General features: G+C 41.1%; 2 protein-coding genes across 2 annotated transcripts; one reads left to right on the forward strand and one right to left on the reverse strand.

Moving 5' to 3' along the window:
* Nucleotides 1-858: 858 nt before the first annotated feature.
* On the forward strand, nt 859-7,405 carry LOC138947046 (NK1 transcription factor-related protein 1-like). Its single transcript, XM_070318470.1, has 4 exons — nt 859-1,561; nt 3,358-3,461; nt 6,389-6,483; nt 7,107-7,405. The coding sequence occupies exons 1-4, from the start codon at nt 1,087-1,089 to the stop codon at nt 7,264-7,266; spliced, it is 834 nt and encodes a 277-aa protein (XP_070174571.1). The 5' UTR covers nt 859-1,086; the 3' UTR covers nt 7,267-7,405.
* Nucleotides 7,406-8,206: 801 nt separating this feature from the next.
* Nucleotides 8,207-21,877, reverse strand: LOC138947047 (uncharacterized; the record flags this gene model as incomplete). The annotated part of the gene is given in 10 exon segments (XM_070318471.1): nt 8,207-10,249; nt 11,143-11,500; nt 11,925-12,242; nt 12,768-12,874; nt 14,554-14,651; nt 16,680-16,797; nt 17,894-18,063; nt 19,376-19,519; nt 19,890-19,958; nt 21,733-21,877. Coding segments are annotated over 10 exon segments (1,809 nt in total), but the record flags the coding sequence as incomplete, so codon positions are not given.
* Nucleotides 21,878-23,893: the final 2,016 nt, after the last annotated feature.

Consider the following 23,893-nt stretch of genomic DNA (forward strand, 5'->3'; position numbering starts at 1 on the left):
GAGAGAGAGAGAGAGAGAGAGAGAGAGAGAGAGAGTGAGGGGGGTGTGTGTGTGTGCGTGTGTGTATGAGAGAGAGAGAGAGTGAGGGGGTGTGTGTGTGTGTGTGTGTGTGTGTGCGTGTGTGTATGAGAGAGAGAGAGAGAGAGAGAGAGAGAGAGAGAGAGAGAGAGATAGGGCAAAAAATAGTGAAAGAGAGAGATCAAGTGAAAGAGTGACAGACAGACAAAACAAAGAGACACAACAACAGGCAGACAAAAAGACAGACTGGCCAAAGTGATGGGGAAATGTGGGTGGAGGTGGGTGAGTGACTGGTTTGAGAGAGAGAGAGAGAGAGAGAGAGAGAGAGAGAGAGAGAGAGAAACAAAATAGCTGGGGAGTGAAAAAGGGGGAGGGGTGTGCCACAGTGGACGACGACGACGCTGAAGCCCCGCCAAACATCCATTAAACCATCACAGTGATTTCAACTCAACTCAAGCGAGATGGTCGCCAACATGGATCAATAATTTCCACCACTGCCCACAGCCTGACGCGTACTAATGCGCGCATTATAAAGCAGGGCGGAGCCTCAAAACAGACTATAACATTATTCACCAGTTGAAAGGTATAAATCTCCCTGAAAATGTTCAGGGTACTAATTTTGTCACGCGTTTTGCAGACTGAATAAAAATCTGTTTGAAAATAAAAGAATCTGTTTAAAACCTTGTGCTGTTTAATACCAACTTCCGTTTTCCATAAGGAATATGAAGGAATTTTTGGGATCCGTTTTCGGACATTGATTTTTACAACTGACTTTAGTAGGTCTATTTTTAATCAGATCCGTAAGAGTTTTGCCGTAAAATCATTTTGATTTTGACAAATTCTGCTGTCACTGTCTATAAGATTCGGTACAGTTGTTTGAGGACTTTTGGTCAAAATGACCTTATGAGATTAAAATCTTCATACTTTCGTCTTTTATGGACCTTTGTGAGTTTATGATACGTATTTCTCTCTGGTTGCTCCGGCTGAATAGTCTATAAACACAAATTTGTTCTTAATACCGTGTGACCAATCTTTTTTAAAGTGACTGTACGTGACATTCCTGCCAAAATGGAGTTATCTGACGCAAAGCATGAAACTGGAAATGTTGCCGAAGACAATCAAAAGAGCGAATCAGAAACAACCACCGTCAGACAGACCAGCAGAAACTCACCACCATCGACAAAACTCTCCTTCTCCATACGAGACATCATTGGAGAAGACAACTCTTCTCGCAAGCCAGCTCTGCCAGATTCATCGCAGGACGACAAATCGGATTCAGAAACCGACGACGGGGTTATCGCACATGATCGCCATGACACAGAACAATCTACAAGCGTTTCAGAATCTCATGGGAGTAGGTCTATGATTCCGTTAATTCATACACCAATGTTTTCGAGCGTTCCTGCGTATCCGTTTCAAGGAGTATTGTCTCCCTTCGCGGAGAGCAGACCTCAGGGAGGTCACTCTGCGTACCATTCCGGTATGGGGCCATCTCAAGGTTGGATGTACCACGATCTTATTCAAAGGAACCTTTGGCTTGAAGGTGCGTGGACATAGTTTTATGTTCTCCCAATACTGAATATATTGAGATCTTATAGTATCACATACAATTTCTGTTCACATGAAATGTATTGTAGTTGCAAGGTCCTTTTCAATGCTCATTTGTAACATCCTTTTCAATGTACATTTGTAACGTCCTTTTCGGCAGATCAATAACTTTTCCTAACTATACACGGAATCAGCGTGTTATTATTATTTTCTGTACTTTAACTGGCATTTTTGTCAGTGACCACTTATTTTTACGTTTTTAACGTAAAAAGAACATCTTTTGGAGTTAAGTCTCGAGGGAGGTGGCGTGATATTACATAAACAGGCGTCTGAAACTTATACTTTTGTTGATTCTATCTATTTGTATGACTGCGAGAGTGGATCGTGGTGTGGTTAGTTAGTTAGAAGTAACTAACCGTTCATAATCACCTTATTGTGATATTGAAACGTGACAATGTACGATTTAGTGTCCTTTTCAATGTTACCCTCTTCACCTTTTTTTTTTAAATCGTTGAACAAGGTCCACTTAAAGCAGACAAGTAGGCAAGTTGTTGTCTGGATTCTTACAATTCCCTACGGTCTGAAGAATTATTTCTCTAATTACGTGCAGGGTCATCGATTGATCTGCACTCTTGCCATTTTACATCTATAGTCTAAAGCGCAGTTAATTTTCCGTCATAGGCATATTTTCATTGCTCTTTCAACTCTCTATGGCCTATGTATAGTGTTTCTGTTTAAAAAAAATCACTTTTTGTGGTCCTATGCATAGATACTATGCACATGTTTTTTTATTTTAATCCCTATTCCCTCCCTGTTGTCCTAATAAGCATTATTTCTCTAATTACGTCTGAAGCGCTTGTAGAATCTTCTGCGTCATGATAAATCTTATATTTAAAATCTATATGCCCTCCCTGCTTTTTGTTGTTGTTGAAAGTCTCTCTCCAAGGCCCTAGGCAAAGTTTCTCTGTTTGTGTGTTTTCTGGTTTTTTTTAAATCCCTCTACCTGGTCCTAAGCATAATTTCTCTGCTTGTTTTTTGTGTGAACCTTTCTGTGTGAACCGTATAGTGTCTCTGCCTTTTGTTGTTGAAATCCCTCTCTATTGATTCTAAGGACAGATTCTCTACTTTCTTTTTGGAAAACCCCTCAAGCTCTGTATGGTTCTAAGCATAGTGTCTCTGCTTTTTCTTGTAATCCCTTTACATGGTCATAATCATAATATCTCTGCCGTTTTAATTCCATCGGTATGGTTGGTTCTAAGCTTAGTATATAGTGCCTCTGCTGTTTGTGTAATTCCTGTCTATGATTTTAAGCGTATAGTTTCTCTGCTTTTTTAAAATCCTTTTCTGAGGTCCTGAGAATACTTTCTCAGCTTTAAAAAAACAAAACTCTCCAAGGTCCTGAGGATAGTTTCTCAGTTTTTAGTTGTCAAACCCCTGTCTGTTTGTCATGAGCATTGTGCCTTTGCTTTTTTGCAATCCCTCTCTGTAGTCCTAAGCATAGTTTCTCTGCTTCGTTTTTAATCCCTCTCTATGGTCATATAAGCATTTTAAATCCCTATGTATAGTTCTAAGCATAGTTTCTGTGTGTTTTGTGCTTTGTTTGTTTGTTTGTTTGCTTGCTTGTTTGTGTGTTTTTAAACCCAATCTCTTTGATTCTAAGCATAGTTTAACTGCCTGCTTAAAAAAAAAGTCCCTCTCTTGTCCTAAGCATAGTTGTTCGGCCTTTTTTTAACCCCTCTCTATGCATATAGTCCTCGTCAATCTAACTTCTTACTTGTTTTTGTACCTCAGCTCAAAGATGTAACGGTCGACGCCAACGACGCCTACCGGTTGACCGGAAACCAAGGCAGGCCTACTCCTCTGACCAGTTAGAGAAACTGGAGGCTGAATTTAAGGTGAGTTTGGCGCTTTTAACTGTTCTTATATTAATTTTTCTTTTACTAATTTTTATATTATTTTTTTTATAATTTTTGTTGTTGCGTGTTGTTTTTTGTGTTTATGTGGGTGCTTTTGTGTGTGTTTTTGTTGTTGGTATATTTGTCTTCTTTTGTTTCGTTTAGTATTGCTTTGCTTCGAGTTGCTTTACGTTGCTTTGCTTTTAGTTATCTGTTATGTGTGTGTGTGTGTGTGTGTGTGTGTGTGTGTGTGTGTGTGTGTGTGTGTGTATGTGTGTGTGTGTGTGTGTGTGTGTTTTGTGGTTTGTTCTGCATTGTTTTGTTTTAGGCATATGATTCATTTATTTTTATCCTCGTAGTCGTCATCATCAAGGTTGTGAGGATATTTTTGAGCATAATGAATGTTCGTTTCTTAATCTGGTGTAATGAAAAGTTTTAGAGTTTGATATCTCCATAATTATTACCTTTTTTCCCCCAATCTGCCACAAATACATGTTTCACAAAGTTACACATAAATGTTACTTTCGCGAAAGAAAACAACAACCTGGCCTTAAATTGTATAAAATAAATCATGCTTTACAAGTCTTTCACCTCACTTTATAATTCAATAATAATCGTGACAGAAAACCCATTGGAAATGTCATTTGGCAGGTTTCACAGTATTATGTTCAGCAATTTACTATTTACACACTCAAATTCTACAAAATAAATGTTGGCACACAATTCAAAGGACATGTTTTTCCAACAAAGTGAGTTTGTTACAACTAAAAACAGTAATTTTTTTTATAGTCCTGGTCCTTATTTATATCTAAAAACCAGGCGCAAAGCGGCATACCCTGAAAACGCAAAAAAAGCAATACGGTCATCCTATGCATGCATATAGCTCATATAGCCAAAACCGTTGAAGATAGAAAGACATTTATTGAACAAAAAATATGCCCCACATCATTCTTAACAAGTTTTGTTCTTGTATGTATATCAAAATATTGATTCTCAAATGAATGGTTTGAAAAAATACGACTTCCGGCAGACCTAGACCGTTTTGAAGGGAAAAACCGTCTTTTTTTTCAAACCATTCCTTGGCCATCAATATTTTCATATACATGTAAGACCAAAACGTGTTAAGACTGGTGTTGTGCATCTAGTTTGTTCAATAAATGTCTTTCTATCTTCAATGGTTTTGGCTAGATGAGGTAACAAGAGAAGGATATGGGCATTGGAATTACGTCAACATTTCGAGCATTGTCACAGATGAAACATTTACTGCAGGGTGCTCCTGATTAACAAACCGAACAAAACTGAAAATTATTGAAGAGAAGACATGTCTGAACAGTTTATAAAGAGACAAGTTTGCAATCATTTGTAAACACCATTATTGTATGGAGGAGTAACTGTTCCCCTACCCCCTAAGAAGGTATTTCTGTCCGTCAACCACGTGAGCGATCGCCACAAATCGAGGCATCACTCGCATTTCAGTTTGGACACACCGGCTGATTGCAAATGCACAGTACGTGTTTCGACACTGAAACGTGACGATTGAGCGTCAAAATAGTTTCTTAAAACAGTCGAAAATGGAGTTAAATGTGACTTCAACACTCAGTGGCGATCGTTAGAGTGGCGATTGTTACTAGACGGACACTAGAAAACCTCAGAAAATGTAATTACTTTGCGATTTTTTTAACTGAAAAACTGTTGCGGTCTTTTTCTGTCGAGCGCGAGCGTCAACGTAAAACAACGTGAGGTCACTTCCTCCCCAAACGGTTAGTTTTTGAATGAAAAGAAAAATGTGGCGATCGTTACATTGTTTAGACGGACAGGATCGCAACTTTGAAACTCGGGTCACCGTGCCTCGATCAAGGGCAAATTGACCTCGGCAACATTATAACTCACTTCAAGGGTGCACAAACTTGTATTTACAGTATACAAAATTAGGTAAACTTGTGTTTTTGTCCTGTGAAATCACAATTAGTTTCGATGCTCTTGATATCGCTATGCGGACGGACAGATCCGAATCCCCATACATTTTTTTTGCGGAGCTAGTATAAGTTAGAATTTGTGTTATGGATATCGATTGTTGTTGAAAAACAATCATTTCAATGTGTTCTGGCACTCTCAACCACAACAGCATTGATACTTGTGCATGTGTGTGTGTTGGAATTTAGTTCTTTGTTTAGTGATGCTGTGGCAAAAGTAAATTCATCCGTCCGTATTTTGACGATCGCCACCATTCACACGCACATAAATAAACACATTATAAAAAAATTCAACTTTTATTTTCAAAAAAGTATTTAAACAACAACTAGTTTGCATGTTAATACAACAAATACTGCAGATTCTCACAGATATGGATTTAAAAGACTAAGCAAATCTGAGACTATCAAAATGGCCTAATACCATGAAACCTGCCAATTGCCTTTTCTCTGTCCATGTCGGTATAAAGTTTGCATATATATATACGTGCTAGAAGAATTTTCCGCATAATTCTCTCTCACTACTTTAGTAACTGTCTTGTGTTCTATCTTTGTTGATTTTGTACAAACATTTTAATCTTGTTTTAGGGTATCTTAAACACAAAACATGATACTAATCAAAAATGGGAATAACATCATTCAACACCAATTCATTTACCAATACAAAAAATAATAACATGAAAAGAAAAGAAAAAACAAGAAAAACATATTGTATGAAATTGACCCAAACTAACTTTTTTTTAATTGATTTTCCTTTTTTTAAATCCTGTTTTTGTACTAAAAACTTGCATGTATTGACTTTGTACTATTTAGTGTGTGCAACAGGCCAAATTTGCTTTGTTAAATTCCATGATCTGTACGCTTTTGTAACTTTTGTTCCATGTAAGAAATATGTTATTGAAAAGCTATTAATTTTGTCATTACTATTATTATCATTATGTGTTTACTTGACCACAGAAGGACCGGTACCTGAGTGTCTGCAAACGAGTGGATCTATCCAAAGAACTAAGCCTGACGGAGACACAGATCAAAACATGGTTCCAGAACAGACGGTAAGTCATTGACATAGGTACACACCTTTACAATCAAGCTAAAGTACGGGGCCGGGCGTACAAGTGTCATTCTGTCAATCAACCTTTGTGAAGTCATGTGCCTCGGTTACATCCCAGTCTTTTCCAGCTATGTTTACTGTGAGGCTTTTCTTTGATTGGGTCTAGCAAAGAACACATGTCATATTACTCACTATTCATAGTTAGGAATGAAACAAAATCTTCGTGGCAACGTGTTTGTGATATCTTGAGCTTTTATTTGTTTGCTTGTTTGTTTGTTTGTTTGTTTCTTTTTATAGTACTGACAGCCACAGCTTTGAGACAATATGTTCTTCAGCCAAAGAGTTTTGCATGGTTTTATTTTTCAATTTCTTCCGCAGTTCAGAGATTCAAAAACAAAATTCTGCCACCCAAATTTATCTGGGATAGCAATTAAGCTATCTTCCAACAGGTACAATTTTCTAGACAGAAAAACCTCTAAACGTGGCAGGACACAAGCGGACAATATAAGCACTAGACTTAAATGTTAAACATTTAAAGGCAGCATAACAGGAGTTCCCATCCTCCCCTTGTGTATTAACCTTTCAATTAATCATTTGATTTACACTGGATTTTCCTCTCTCCAGAACGAAGTGGAAGAAACAGCTGGCCATGAAACTGCGGAGGGAGGGGTTTTCAGCAGCCAGCGCCTGGCCCCATCTGTCAATCATTCCACCAGGCCACGCCTACATGATGCCACCCATCCCTTCTCTTTTTCCTTTTGACCGACATGTTTTGCATTCGTAACTGAATATGCATGATGATGGAAGGTAGTTTTTAAAATAGACGTATGCTTGTTGTAACTTACTTGATTGCTTGACCCCTTGCTTTGTGATATAAAAAAAGACGAATACCATGCCGTCATGTGTAATTCTTGTTGTGCGTGCGTGTGTGTGTGTGTGTGTGTGTGTGCGTGTGTGTGTGTGTGTGTGTGTGTGTGTGTGTGTGTGTGTGTGTGTGTGTGTGTGCGTGTGCGTGTGAGTCTACATGTGAGTCTGTGTGGGGGTGGGGTGTGTGTGTGCGTGCGCGCGCGCGCGCGCGTGTGTGTGTGTGTGTGTGTGTGTGTGTGTGTGTGTGTGTGTGTGTGTGTGTGTGTGTGTGTGACAAAGACAGAGCGAGAAACTGAGATAGAGTTAACAAAAAAATCATTCTTATTGATCGAAAACTGCAACAATTTTATTACCAGTGCACTTTTAGATTTTCAACAGCAAACACTTGAAATGATGGCGAAGGGAGCTCTCTCTCTCTCTCTCTCCTCTCTCTCTCTCTCTTTAGTGTGTGTCTTTCGATAAAACAGGAAAATATCCATATAAAACACACACACACACACACACACACACACACACACGCACACACACCCCCCCACACACACACACGCACACACACACACACGCGCTCACTCACACACACACACACACACGCACACACACACTCACACGCACACACACACACACACACACGCTCTCTCACACACACACACACACACACACACACGCACACACACATACATACACACATGCACGTACTCACACACACACACACATACACACACGCACACACACACACACACACACACACACACACACACACACTCACACACACACACGGACACATACACACACACGCACTCACACACACACACACACACACACACACACACACACTCACACACATACACACACACACACACAAACACGCACGCACACACACGCACACACACACACATCATTACACATGAAGGCCCCTATACCTATCTATTTCTCATAATTAATTGATACCACTGAGTTCTTTAGTACAAATACCAAACAAGTCGTCACACACGAATATCGTGTATAGGCATCCATTAAGGAATGAACTTTTCGATCGCAAATAATTATTAAATCGTTACATGTGGCACAGTAACTATGTTTTGTTGAATTATTTAAATACAATGACAAGGGGTTCAGGTACCACAACTCATGTGAATACACACTGCTCAGAGATCACGCAGGTGTGTATGCTTCCATTTAATAAAAATGAAAAATAAATTACAAAGGTTTTGTAAGGGTGTGTATGACAAAATTAATATGTTGAAACAATGCTCAAAGAACACGCAGGAGTGTAAGTTTTCTTTGATTCAAGGTGAAATCCCCAAAAGATCCATGTGATTGTTAAAACAAAATGGTTCTTTTAGGAAGGCAGCTCCGCATAATTATATTTAATAACGATTTTCACTACCAGAACAAAATACATGTTAAATAATACCACTGTGGTAAACCAATATACACTATCAACCCAAATTAACTATCACACTAAATATATGGAAATAAATGTGCTTGCTATTCAACCTTGGCATACATGTAGCCTACCAGCCAGTTTTTTCAACGTGACCATTTTTTTTCTCTGTCTGCGTATAATTTTCCTGTCTTTCTCTGTTTACTGTATCTTTTTCCATCACTGAATCTGTTCCTTGTTTGTCTATATCAAAGCATTCTTCTCACTTTATGCACACATTAATTTTTATATCTCAACAAGTGTTTACACACACAACATCTTAATATATTATACTCTAAACAGAAGTGTTCCACTTTGGAACACATTTCTGTGGCAAGTTTTGAACACTTTGTGACACATTACATAGTTCTACTAGAAAAAGATGCAGACATAAACACACAGTGTTCACAAGTGTACATTTTAAACACGAGTGAACACTTTTGTTCTGCGCTACTTTTGCCAGTAGAACCAGAGACTGTAGAGTACACAGTGTTCTCTACATTTCCGCTACAGTACACATTGTAGGCTACTCTACATTACACAGTGTACTCTACAGTACACAGTGTACTCTACATTCTCGCTACAGTACACAGTGTAATCCACAATATCTCTACAGTACAGTGGAACTCCCCTTTTAAGGCCAAAACAAACAAGTCTGTTTACGGTATCCCGACCGACCCTATTTTTTCGCGCGACCCTAGACGTGTTTTTTTGGCATTTTGAAAAAAAAAAAAAGTCTTTGTTTTTTTTGGCAAAATAACTTAAAAATAAGTTTTTGGGGAGGAAAAAAAAAGAGAAGAAAAAAATCCCGACCTACCGACCCTATTTTTTTTCCTATGTTACCGTAAACAGACTTTTTGTTTTGTTTTGCCTAAGACCTCCACAAATCTGAGAAAATCAGGTCTTAAAAAGGAGGGAGTCTTAAAATGGAGGTGATTTTAAAGAGGTTATGAACAGAAAGTCTGAGAAAAAAGGTCTTAAGACGAAAGGAGTCTTAAAAGGGGGGTCTTAAAAGGGGGGTCTTAAAAGGGGGGTTCAACAGTACACAGTGTACTCTGCAGTCTCTGGTAGAACAATGTGCTATACGTCATCAAGTATTCCCATTTTGTAACAGAAATGCGTTTAAAAGTGAAACACTTCTCCTTAGATTGCACCTTTACGGTATCCTTTCTCTCGACACAACAAAACGCCATCGTCACAAATGTGTGTTGAACGGCTCTCTGCGCGAAGATCTCCCTCGCAGCAAATCAGGTGCGGTACGTTGCTGCCAGTCGTTGTTGCTTTCGCTGGCGTTGCTGTGGCCGCTGTTGTCGCTGTCCTGGCGTTGTCGCTGCAGTCGACGATGGCGGTAGTATAGAATGACACAGATGGTTGCGATGACCACACCGGCTATGCCACCAACACTGCCAAGCGCGATCGACGCCATCTTAAGTGTGGAGTAGTCTTCCTTGACCTTGCTCTTCGGCTTCTTACCTCCCTTGATTAACAGAACGTATCTGGTCAGTTTTGTATTTCGAAAACGTTACTCTTAAAATTTTTTTTTTTAAACCACTATAAAACAAAACAAAAAACTAACAAACCAACAAACCAAAGTCTACATTATTATGCGAACTAAACCTGATATGATATATCATGCATTTGAAACTGGACTTGTAATAATGGTTATAAATTTGTGATACCCTCGATCCACCCACTCAGTTATATCAGTCCTTCCACCAAACCCTCGATCTTAACCCTTTCGCTGCCAATCAAAACTTGCGTATGTGCATTCCTGACTGCCAGGGAATATTGGAGTTCGGGGTGTAATAATTCACAAAAAATTCTAGTTCCAAACTGGCAGTAGGTAGGTAAGTAAAACCTATGTTATTTTTAAGGGAAATTGAACCAAGCATCTGTTTTTAGTGTCTAATCATGGAAATAATATTTAGTTTGACTTATAATGATGTTTAAATATGAACTTTTGAAAAATCAGTCCGGCGCATCTTCCGGTGCCTGTGGATCAAACACAGGTGGCTGTTTTGCTCGCTCCAAGAAAGGATTATAATCACTATCATCTACCTGTTTCCAATGAATCGTCCGAAAGAAGATCTCCCCCTTCCCCTGTCAGTATCCATAGTCATTTGCACCCCCTGTAGCGTCAGTCCGGCTTTGTTTTTCCCTACCGTGGCCCTGTCGACTTCCACCGTTTGCCATTTTGACGAGTCGAGATTTCTCTCCCCTATCCTGTCGCCAAGGCCGAAAATAGCCTTCAGACGCAAAACCGCGTCACCATTTATGTTTATTCATGAGAATGAGGTATCCTACCAAGCCATTGGCTGCTATTTTTGTGTCAGCAGTGACATCGCACTTCAACTATTTCAGGAAACTTACCCCAGGGTTGGTGACAGTGTTCACAGCAGCAAAACTGTCACCAAGCATATTCGGCGTACTGGATTTTTGTCGTACAGTCACCACGGAACGCCTCGTAGTTGTTTTAACGCCTCCCCCATTTTGCCTTGAAGACGTGATTGTTCTCCACAAAAAATGTGGCACAGCATATGTTGTAGTGTGTTTTGAAACTCTGCCAGGGTGTGAGCTTAGCGCCCGTGGAGTAGTGATGGCTTTGTGCGGAGAAGATTTTGGGGAGACCGGACTACGTTGAATTTGAGACTGTGAGAATTCGCAGCGATGTTCGTTGCCGGCTACGTCTGATGTGTCCAGGAGAACTTCAGGGCTGCAGCACGAAGCGCTGAAAAAGAAAAACCATATCAACGCAGAACATTAAAATATTACGAGAAAAAAAACACCCGACAAGTTCGATCTAGAAATTCCTTTTACAAGATTAGTTTCTTTTCGTTTTAAACAGTCAGAGATGTGAAAAAGAGAGAGAGCGAGAGAGAGAGGAGAGAGAGAGAGAGAGAGAGAGAGAGAGCCTAGAGAGAGAGAGAGAGAGAGAGAGAGAGAGAGAGAGAGAGAGTGAGAGAGAGAGAGGGGATGGGGGAGTAAGGTTATTGGAAGAGAGAGAAGTGCATGTACATTTACTTTTTTGCACAAGCACTCACAGACAGTTATCGACAGCCTGCCACTCTTACAACAAAGTCAGCCTATCAATCAGCCAGCCAGCCAGCCAGCCAGCCAGCCTGCCAGATACATTTTAAAAAATAGACACTCACACATATACCACGACAATTGGTTCATTCGCCTGTCCTTTAGTAAACGGCGAAATACTGTAATGTTCTCTTTCTGCTACGTCAGCAAAGGTGACGTCACGCAGGCCTGACGCAGCGTCATCCACTGACGCATGCACCACCCAATAACGTGTGTTGCAAGTGGATGACGTCACATCGTCCTCGGTGCAGTTTCCGGTGACAGAAATAGAGTTGCAAAATGGCGGATCCTCGTCGGAGTTGTCGCTTTGAGATGTCAGAAAAAGTGTCGTGCTCTGTACGAATGTGGGTTTGTCGAAGGTCCAGGCGCTGATTGTTAAAAGCCTGAAAACCAAACAAATATTATGTGTAAGCGATGTTCCCTTTTTTTGGCCAGTATCTGACAATCATTTAAACCCAGTATCTATTTGTACATTTTGTCTGTTCTATTGTGTACTCGTTTATGCGCGCGCTCCATGTCTGGCCATCCTTGTCTCTTTGTCTGCCTGTCTTGCCCACGCATACATACACACACACACACACACACACACACACACGCACGCACACACACAAACACACACACGCGCACGCACGCACGCACGCACGCACGCACACACACACACACAACCACACACACATACACACACTCTCTCTGTCTCTCTCTCTCTCACCCCTCCAGACACACACACACACACAAACACCTCCCCCAACTCCGCTTTGTTTTAAGTGTTGGGGAAAAATATCTTCACTTCTCTTTTTCCCATAGTGATACTCTCTTAGTCTAAATGCCCCCTTTTACACCTAGTTGTTTCTTTTCAATAAGTATATAACAATAAGGCCAAGAACCAACAAATGAAGAGGTCAGTTTACCCTGTAGTTGCAGGCGTGTACGGTGCCACACTGACCATCACACTGCCCACAAAACTGCCCATGTGTCCAAGGCGTATTCTGGCCGGAGAAATCACTGCCGAAAACACCTGTGACAAAAAGTGTGTGTTATGTGGATCTGTTTAGTTAAAGTCATTTTGATACATAATAGTTACCAAAATGTGCATTGATAAATACCGGCACGGTAAACCGGTGGATATTAGTCGTATGTTTGATTTTAATTTTTAAACAAGAAATTTGGTTTGCAATTTTGTTGACTTACGAATTTGATCCACAAAACCGCCGAGGTCAACTTATGTGCAGACCTACTAGTGCCTTATCCCCCTCCGTGTGTACAAGCAAGCACAAGACCAAGTGCGCATGGAAAAGATCTGTAATCCATGTCAGAGTTCGATGGGTTATAGAATCACGAAAATACTCAGCATCCTTCCCCCGAATTCGGCGTATGGCTGCCTGAATGGAGGGGTAAAAACGGTCATACACGGAGAAATCCACTCGTGCAAAAACATGAGTGAACGTGGGAGTTTCATCCCATGAACAAAGAAGACGAAGAAAAAGATTCTCACAAAAGTGACTCATGAGGAGGGATCGAGGCTCCATCTTTTCCACACACACAAAAAAAAGAATAAGAAACAGAAAAAGGTTACAGAAATGAATAATTGAAAGACGGGAGGAAGGAAGAAAGGAAGGAAGTAAGGAATGAAGGTGGGATGAAAGGAAGGAAGGAAGAAAAGACGAAGAAAGGAAGGAAGGAAGGAAGGAAGGAAGGAAGGAAGGAAGGAAGGAAGGAAGGAAGGAAGGAAGGAAGGAAGGAAGGAAGGAAGGAAGGAAGGAAGGAAGAAAGACACGAGGGAGAGAAGGAAGTCTCGGACAAATGAAGGAAGGAAGAAAGAAAGAAGGAAGGTAAGAACAAAAAAACAAACAAGAAGGGCAAAGCCCATACGACTCACATGCTTGACCTAAACTTAGCAATGACATCATACACTAAGAACTGCTTTACACATTTTTCCTACCAAAATACATGTGACCTTGACCCAAGGTCAAGGTCATCCAAGGTCATGCAACACAAAGCTGTTAATTCAAGACATAGGAAGTACAATGGTGCTTATTGGCTCTTTCTACCATGAGATATGGTCACTTTTAGTGGTTCACTACCTTATTTTGGTCACATTTCATAAGGGTCAAAGTGACCTTGACCTTGATCATATGTGACCAAATGTGTCTCATGATGAAAGCATAACATGTGCCCCACATAATTTTTAAGTTTGAAACAGTTATCTTCCATAGTTCAGGGTCAAGGTCACTTCAAAATATGTATACAATCCAACTTTGAAGAGCTCCTGTGACCTTGACCTTGAAGCAAGGTAAACCAAAATGGTATCAAAAGATGGGGCTTACTTTGCCCTATATATCATATATAGGTGAGGTATTCAATCTCAAAAACTTCAGAGAAAATGGGAAAAATGTGAAAAATAGCTGTTTTTTAGGCAACATTTATGGCCCCTGCGACCTTGACCTTGAAGCAAGGTCAAGATGCTATGTATGTTTTTTGGGGCCTTGTCATCATACATCATCTTGCCAAATTTGGTACTGATAGACTGAATAGTGTCCAAGAAATATCCAACGTTAAAGTTTTCCGGACGGACGGACGGACGTCCGGACGGACGGACGGACGGACGGACGGACGACTCGGGTGAGTACATAGACTCACTTTTGCTTCGCATGTGAGTCAAAAAGCACAGAAACAATGAATCAGTAAGCTTCTTACATCTCTGTCCAAGGCAGCAGTAAGGACAAAAGTGTCCGATGGTCCATGGTTGGTCAGCCGGTACCGGACATCCAAAGAATTCTTCGGACTGATGGTAGCTGCAACAATAGAGTCCCCCATGTGAGGATCGCTTTGATGTATGGAAAAACCAAAGCAACACAACCCAAAACAGTTACTGAATGAATAGTTACTTCATCTGCTAGACTGTCGATTGTCTTCTTCATGTCAAAACATTTCATTTGAAATGTTCTACTCCAAGCATGAGAAAGAAGAATATAACTTGAAGACCTTCAGTATCGAGGGACAATATTCATCGAAAGGCTATATTGATGGAAACTGTGTATGGGTTTATTTTTGCTTAAACATTTTTTGGGGGGTGAAGTTCACAGTATCCACAAATTCTTTATCTTTCTTTAAACTGTAGTGTATCTACCTGCCCATAATCAGTCAAATCATGCTTACGGAGAAAGAAGACTCTAAAATGAATTCGGTATTCTGCCCTTACCTAAATTGTGATCTGTAAAACACTGGAAATACCAGCACGGTTGGCCTAGTGGTAAGGCGTCCGCCCCGTGATCGGGAGGTCGTGGGTTCGAACCCCGGCCGGGTCATACCTAAGACTTTAAAATTGGCAATCTAGTGGCTGCTCCGCCTGGCGTCTGGCATTATGGGGTTAGTGCTAGGACTGGTTGGTCCGGTGTCAGAATAATGTGACTGGGTGAGACATGAAGCCTGTGCTGCGATTTCTGTCTTGTGTGTGGCGCACGTTATATGTCAAAGCAGCACCGCCCTGATATGGCCCTTCGTGGTCGGCTGGGCGTTAAGCAAACAAACAAACAAACAAACAAACAAACAAAAAACCCACTGCAAATCCAAAAACAGATAGACGTAGAGGTTACATGCCGAGTCTCAGTGATTATCAAAAATAATGGTCGAAGTTAGCGGATCATGAAAAATGCGAGCTTCAGCGAGCTTTTTCATGACCGCGAACTGAGACCATTATTTTTAATAATCACTGAGACGAGGTATGTAACCTCTTTATTCCTCCTTTCTTCAGTTATTCAAAGAAAAGAGGAGTTTTTGTGCGAAAGTTTGATGGAATCCAAATCACTCAACCAGTCTACCTGCGCTGGCGATTGAATAATGCGCGGTTGTATAGTTCAGGGAAAATCAATCAATTCTGTTAACACTTCTTGTCAGTTTCCCTGTTTTGGACTAAAATCAAGTACACAGTTATGTTGTTATTCTGCTGTGCCGGTAAAGGCAGATAGTGTGTGTTCTGATCATGTTTTGGTATCGCTTAGGAAATGTTCTTTCTTTGAATGGGACAAGCAGACGAACTTTTGCACCCGTGTTCCAACGTTAAAAACTGTATACAGTTCCGTTTTCTGGGACAAAATAGTGTATTCAACCACTGCGTGTTCTTTAAATTGATGAGATGTCTGCATTTGGTTGCGTGTGTTCTGTTTATAAAATGAAATATTGTCGAAAACTAACCGTCGGATTGCAGTCTCTTGTCCAAGCAACTCAGTTCAGAAAATTTGGAAGGGGAACTACTCTTGTCGTACGAGAGTTACTTGCCTTGGGAGTTTGCGTGCACTCATAAGAGATCTAAAGCGAGTTTCTCTGCACTGATCGTTAGATTTGGATTTAGTAAACAACCAAGCTCATAGATTTTATATGGAGATTAATGTGTTCAAGCCTGCAGTTGCCAGTTTAAATGCAGTATGTTTGTATTGTTTGGTCTAAAGATGTATATTTCGTACATTGGAGCGTTCGGAACTTTTCAATCGCTAAAGTAGTTCCCTGAAAGTCTAACTCATCAACCTGTGAGCTATCGAGGATTCAGGCCCGTTGTTGGGTAAGTGATTTTGGTTGTTGGGTAAGTTACTGAAAAATAACTAGCCCTACACCTTTACAGAGAGAAAGAAGCAGAGGGGGGAATAATGCTAAGTTATTAGAACGTTTGATTTTTGACAAAACAAAACTTTACAATCACTTTACAATTGTAACACATTGTTTTATCATTAACTAAACGTTCTAATGATTTCCTATTCTTTTTTTTCTTTCTTTTTTTAAATTCTATACAACACTTGAAATCAATCAATTCAAACATGTACACCCACCAGCAGAGGCCCCGCCCATCAGTTGCAGGTCAATGGGGATGGGGGAGATGATGAAGGGGGTCTGTCTCTCAAACAGGTTACCGTTCGTCTCCTCGCCGTACACCCGGATGTAAACTGACTAGAAAAGTGTAAGACATTGAAGATCAGAAAACACACATGCAGTCATGGGCATGAACAGACCGCAAACAAATACACACAAGCACATTAATACTCCAATGATTCTTATTTTTTTTCCAAGAAATATGTTCATATTTGATAGCATTTTGCATTTGGCTGTTATTTAGGGTATTCAGCCCAATGTATTGCGTTTTTATTTTAAAGAGAGATATTTCTCTTAGTTTAGTTTAATTGACACAAACATTCAACAATTACACACGAGCACGGCGGGGATGTGTAGCTCAGTCGGTAGCGCGCTGGATTTGTATCCAGTTGGCCGCTGTCAGCGTCAGTTCGTCCCCACGTTCGGCGAGAGATTTATTTCTCAGAGTCAACTTTGTGTGCAGACTCTCCTCGGTGTCCGAACACCCCCGTGTGTACACGCAAGCACAAGACCAGGTGCGCACGAAAAAGATCCTGTAATCCATGTCAGAGTTCGGTGGGTTATAGAAACACGAAAATACCCAGCATGCTTCCTCCGAAAGCGGCGTATGGCTGCCTAAATGGCGGGGTGAAAACGGTCATACACGTAAAAGTCGTGGGAATTTCAGCCCATGAACGAACAAACAAACAAACACACGAGCACACTAGCGTCCCTCTGTGTGCTTATTTACATGTATCTACAGTTACTCATAGTGTTTTTAAACTATTTGTTTTGAATAAACATAACTTGCATTGAAGTTATTTGGCCAACTTTCTCGTTTACTTAAGGACATTATTTTTCGTCATTTTCGTTTTTATTTCATTCTCAAAGGCCATGATATGATGTCTCAACAAAATCATCCTAATAGTATAAATGAGGCATTTTCCAATGCAATCCCACTCACAAATTGAAACGCTATACACCACAGAACAACGCCCAGGGAAAGTCTCGAAATGGGCAAAATTAATTACTGTGGCTTTGATGCACTATATGAAGTAATCTCAAAGCAACAATTATCTGTTCTACTATCATGGCCATTGAGTTTACAATTGCCCCCCCCTCCCCCCTCCCCCTCCCTCCCCCCACCACCCCCTCCCCCCCCCCCTCACCCTCCTTCCCGTGAAGGTCCACTAACCTCAGATGGCCAGGTAAAGGTGGTTTCATACTGCGGGTTATCGGGATCTCCTTCAGGCCGTAGCCAATCGCTGGCCACCTCACGACCGTCTGACGTCACTAATGTGACGTTATACAGTATGTGCATGACGTCAGCTCCGATTATGTCGATGATTGTTCGAATATTATGGCCTGAAACATAATCCCTACATTTTATACGAAATCAAAACAGAGAAAAAAATGTGCAGGATGTTGTAATGTTAGCAATGATCTGACGTCTTGTGCAGCAAGAGTAAGTGAGAGTTATGCGGAAACAATCTCCTGGCATCTGAGAGAATAACAAGCACTGACATGAACAAGCGACTTTCATCCTCTACTTATAGTTTCGGCCGCCACAGTTAGTAGGATATGAGCATTCCGTGCGGGACTGCATGTACGTTGTTGTTTTCTTCGCGATGACAGGCAAACGTCAGAGATACGCCGTTTCAACGCGATGAACAGTTGTCTGCAAAGGTACACGTTCAACGCGATGAACAGTTGTCTGCAAAGGTACACGTTCAACGCGATGAACAGTTGTATGCAAAGGTACACGTTCAACGCGATGAACAGTTGTATGCAAAGGGACACGTTCAACGCGATGAACAGTTGTATACAAAGGGACACGTTCAACACGATGAACAGTTGTATGCAAAGGTACACGTTCAACGCGATGAACAGTTGTATGCAAAGGTACACGTTCAACGCGATGAACAGTTGTATGCAAAGGTACACGTTCAACGCGATGAACAGTTGTATGCAAAGGTACACGTTCAACACGATGAACAGTTGTCTGCAAAGGTACACGTTCAACGCGATGAACAGTTGTCTGCAAAGGGACACGTTCAACGCGATGAACAGTTGTATACAAAGGGACACGTTCAACACGATGAACAGTTGTATGCAAAGGTACACGTTCATTCGCTCGACTGAGTATAAATGACGTTTACAAATGAAGCCATCGAGGAGTTACTGCAAATCAAAGAGGGATTTAGGACGTTTTCTTTCGATAGTTGTGATCATCCACATTAGGGATGTAACCTACAACATAAACCACATAAACTGCTAAAACAAGTATAGGGCTGAAACAATGTTATGAGGAAAAGGGGCTTCCATAATGAGGCAGGGAACAGGAGCTGGCCAGGTGGGGGGGGGGGGGGGGGTGTTACAGGCAATTATGCCCCCAGATATTGATGACATTTTGCATTTGAAAGGGGTATTTCGTTTGGGTCTCTCCTTGAGAAAACAAAGTACTTTTGCCGTGTTGGAACCCAGAACCCCCCCCCCCCCCCCTCCCCCTTAGATTCAGCTCCGTAACACAAATGTTAGCCAAACGAACGTGTTAAGGCTGTCCATCAATGATTCTGAAGTCGACTTCCCAAAGTCTTTTTTACCACAAATTCAGTGTAAACTTTTTTTGCAACCAGCTTCACGAAGTTATCTTCGCCCAGTTACTTTGAGGCCTTACCTGCAGTGGGGGTGTCGTGTACAAGCTGTGCAACACCTGTGTTGATGTCGGTGTGGTACAGGGATACCTCCAGGTCTAGACCGCTTGCTCCCTGGACAGTGACGTTGAACCCTCCCTCTCCGCGCTGCACCACCCTCCACTCACCTGCAGCGTACATATGGTAACTAATACAATCATTCCATTTTCAGAGAAAGTTAACACACCTCTTCCCCATCATCATTTTTCTCTAACGGTGAGCGTAAACCCGAAAATTATGCTCCTTTATGACATCATACACTCCATGCCTTTGAATTTATGTTCCTGAATAAAATACTGTTTAAACCAAATCCGAAAATGTCTATCGCTTAGGGTGTATATACTATGCACGTTCGAATCTCTTTGAATAATCATGATAGATACAAGAAATTAATCGAACGGTGGGTATTTAAAATTAAACAAACCGAATCAAACAATAGTGTCAAATCCAGAGTAACAGTGGAACTATCTTTGTATGTGATGTGGCTTTGTTAGATACCTATGGTTGGTCTGTGAATAGTCCATCGTCTTGTACTCCAGGATGATATTATTTCCTGCGGTTTATTTCCTGCACAAAAAAGAACACGATTTACAATATTACCAAGAATGTACAGAAATAAAATAAAAAACGCTCGCGCTGGACCCGAGTACTCTTCAGACTGGCTCGCTCCCCCAGTATGAACGTTTTTGTCTTGTGCACGTTTAAGACCAAGTGATTGATCTGTGTGAATTACAGGCATTCCCTTTGCTATATAAATACATTGCATGCGAGCCGAGGATGTGCGTGGTGACTGGCCTTTCTCTTTTATTTAATCACAGTGAAAATGCACACACACATTCACACACACACACACTCTCTCTCCCTTACTCCCTCTCTCTCTCCCTCTCTCTCTCTTTCTTACACACACACACACACACACACACACACACACACACACACACACACACACACACACACACACACACACACACACACACACACACACGCACGAGTACAGACTCATGCACGCGCACACACACACACACACACACACACGCACACAAAAACACTCACACACACACACACACACACACACACACACACACACACACACACACACACACACAAACAAACAGTAACACTAACACATGTGCACAAAATGAACACACACACACACACACCGCGCGAGAGAAAAAGACGTCAAAGACTTTTGACCGTGACGTAATCTTTTTATGACGCTATATTTCTCGTCAATGTGTGACGAGTTCGGCTGTTCTATCAGACTGCCTGGCTGGCTGTGGCTCCGCGAATTCCTCCCACCGCCAAGTCGGTTTTTTGTGGTTTATTTCGCATTTAGGTCCCAGGTAACATTATGAAGTTTTAATACGATCAATCGGACCTATTATCAAGTTAGTGTATCAACTTTTGAACGAACTGCGCCCAGTAGTTTCCCAGCAATAAGCTGTTAAGTGGAGAAAGACAGACACACACACAGACACACAATTAAAGTCTGCTGAGCCCTTGTACTAGCGTACTCGGGGATAAAACTTAATATCCACGGACATTATGCATAACGCACACAATTAAGGACGTCTGTTAGGTAGAGAAACAAACAAACAACGTCTTAGTGTACATTTACACTATAAATGGATGTTAAGATCACTTCGCACTCCGATGTATTCTGCATTCTGTCACACTCACAACCCGATTATCCTGTGAAAAACGCCCCCCCCCCTTCCGTGACAAAGTAAACCCCCTACGCCCCATGCTGTTAAAAATGTCCACCACAAGATTTTGTAAAAAAACCCAACTCCCCCCCCCCCCCCCCCCCACCTTCTGTCAAAAGCCCGCGCCCCTCTCCCTTCTGTGAAAAATTCACCCCAGCCCTAGCCCCCCCCCCCCTCCCCAGCCCATCCACCCTAGCAACCCTCATTCTGTGAAAAAGTCACACACACACATCCCTCCCCCCTTCGTCAGTCATTCTTGCTTTGCAGATATGTGTCCACACACATTTTGTCGGAATAATTGAATAGAGATAAAAGTAAAGTAACTTTACCATACTGGTCAACCAACACACAGTTAGAGAGATAACAGTAAAGTAACTTTACCATACTGGTCAACCAACACACAGTTAGAGAGATAACAGTAAAGTAACTTTACCATACTGGTCAACCAACACACAGTTAGAGAGATAACAGTAAAGTAACTTTACCATACTGGTCAACCAACACACAGTTAGAGGGATACAAGTAAAATCACTTATCATGCTGGTCAACCAACACCCAGTTAGAGGGATAAAAGTAAAGTAACTTATCATACTGGTCAACCAACACACAGAGGGATACAAGTAAAGTCACTTTACCATACTGGTCAACCAACACACAGTTGCCCCGTTCTGTGGATTCCACAGTGACCGTCACGTACACGAGAGCATGGTCAACCCAGAACACCGCGCTCTGGCCTGGTTCTCTTCGGCTTTCTTTTAACACTGTCACCAGCAGTAATTCCTGAAACAAATCAGTCGTTCGATGACCTTTCCATTTTGTTACATTTAGTCAAGTTTTGACTGAATGTTTTAACATAGAGGGGGAATCGAGACGAGGGTCGTGGTGTATGTGTGTGTGTGTGTGTCTGTCTGTCTGTCTGTGCGTGTGTGTGTGTAGAGCGATTCAGACTAAACTACTGGACCGATCTTTATGAAATTTTACATGAGAGTTCCTGGGAATGATATCCCCGGACATTTTTTTCTTTTTTCCGATAAATGTCTTTGATGACGTCATATCCGACTTTTTGTAAAAGTTGAGGCGGCACTGTCACACCCTCATTTTTCAATCAAATTGATTGAATTTTTGGCCAAGCAATCTTCGACAAAGGCCGGACTCCGGTATTGCATTTCAGCTTGGTGGCCTAAAAATTAATCAATGAATTTGGTCATTAAAAATCACAAAATTGTAAAAAGAATTTTTTTTATAAAACGGTCCAAATTTACGTTCATCTTATTCTTCATCATTTCCTGATTCCAAAAACATATAAATATGTTATATTTGGATTAAAAACAAGCTCTGAAAATTAAAAATATAAAAATTATGATCAAAATTAAATTTTCGAAATCAATTTAAAAACACTTTCATCTTATTCCTTGTCGGTTCCTGATTCCAAAAACATATAGATATGATATGTTTGGATTAAAAACACGCTCAGAAAGTTAAAACGAAGAGAGGTACAGAAAAGCGTGCTATCCTTCTCAGCGCAACTACTACCCCGCTCTTCTTGTCAATTTCACTGCCTTTGCCACGAGCGGTGGACTGACGATGCTACGAGTATACGGTCTTGCTGAAAAATTGCAGTGCGTTCAGTTTCATTCTGTGAGTTCGACAGCTTGACTAAATGTTGTATTTTCGCCTTACGCGACTTGTTTTAACACTGTGATCAGCAGTAATTCCTGAAACAAATCAGTCTTTCGATGACCTTTCCTTTGTGGTTGTGCAGTGGTACGGTCGAACCAGCCAATGACAACCACGCAAGGAACTGACCAAAACTCGTCGTCAGGGCTGTCCATAACTGAGCCCGAAAATTCATTGTCAAAGCTTCGTGAAGCGAGCTTAGATAGATAGATAAGATAGATAATTTATTGCCAAGTGTACAATACATGAATGAACATAAAAAATACACGAGGAAAGCAGCTTGCTGTGTGATAAAAACAAAAATAAATAGCATTCATACATCACTGGCGCATAGCATCATACATACAAGGGTAAGACAATTTGGTATCACAGTAACTAATACATACACTATACAGACATGGTGAGAACTATGAAACTCTAAGAGCTATCGGAACCCCTAGGACCCCCCCACCACTCCCCCCCCCCCTCTCCAACCTTCGTGAAGTAGACTTCGCGAAATGGACCTGTGCAGTGTTACAAACGATCACCAAGGGACCGAACACAAGTTGTCCATAATTAAGCTCAAAGTTGACTTCACTGCGAAGTCTTTTTATCAAAATTCAGTGTCAAAGCTTCGTGCAGCGACAGTATAGGAAAAAATCTTCGTTTTAAATGTCTATTGTTGCTGTTATCAAGATTATCATATTTAAGATTGATTGTAAAGCGTTTAGAACTATTTTCGGATTTGCGCCCTATAAATACCCTTATTATTACACCCCCGGTATAGGGGTGTGTATAGGTTTCGCTCGATGTGTTTGTTTGTTTGTTTGTTTGTTTGTGTTCGCATATAGATCTCAAGAATGAACGGACCGATCGTCACCAAACTTGGTGAACAGGTTCTACACATTCCTGAGACGGTCCTTACAAAAATTGGGACCAGTCAAACACACGGTTAGGGAGTTATTGGTGGATTAAAATTATACAAGGACTTATAGAGGAACATCTTAATGGTCAAAGGGAAATAACCATTCTCACTCAGTCACTGCCACCAACTGAGAAGGTTATTTCCCTTTGACGGGGGTGTTTTTCCTACCTCGTAGGAATTTCTTGTTATTAGTATTATCGTCGGGAATCCTTTGG

The sequence above is a fragment of the Littorina saxatilis genome, linkage group LG14 (assembly GCF_037325665.1).
Source record: "Littorina saxatilis isolate snail1 linkage group LG14, US_GU_Lsax_2.0, whole genome shotgun sequence".
NCBI lineage: Eukaryota > Metazoa > Mollusca > Gastropoda > Littorinimorpha > Littorinidae > Littorina > Littorina saxatilis.

What these genes read in the sequence shown, in the direction of transcription:
- LOC138947046 (XM_070318470.1), top strand. Translation starts at nt 1,087, where the DNA reads ATGGAGTTATCTGACGCAAAGCATGAAACTGGAAATGTTGCCGAAGAC. An exon ending in AAGGAACCTTTGGCTTGAAG is followed by an intron (nt 1,562 to 3,357) that starts GTGCGTGGACAT and finishes TTTGTACCTCAG; the next exon opens with CTCAAAGATGTAACGGTCGA. An exon ending in ACATGGTTCCAGAACAGACG is followed by an intron (nt 6,484 to 7,106) that starts GTAAGTCATTGA and finishes TCCTCTCTCCAG; the next exon opens with AACGAAGTGGAAGAAACAGC.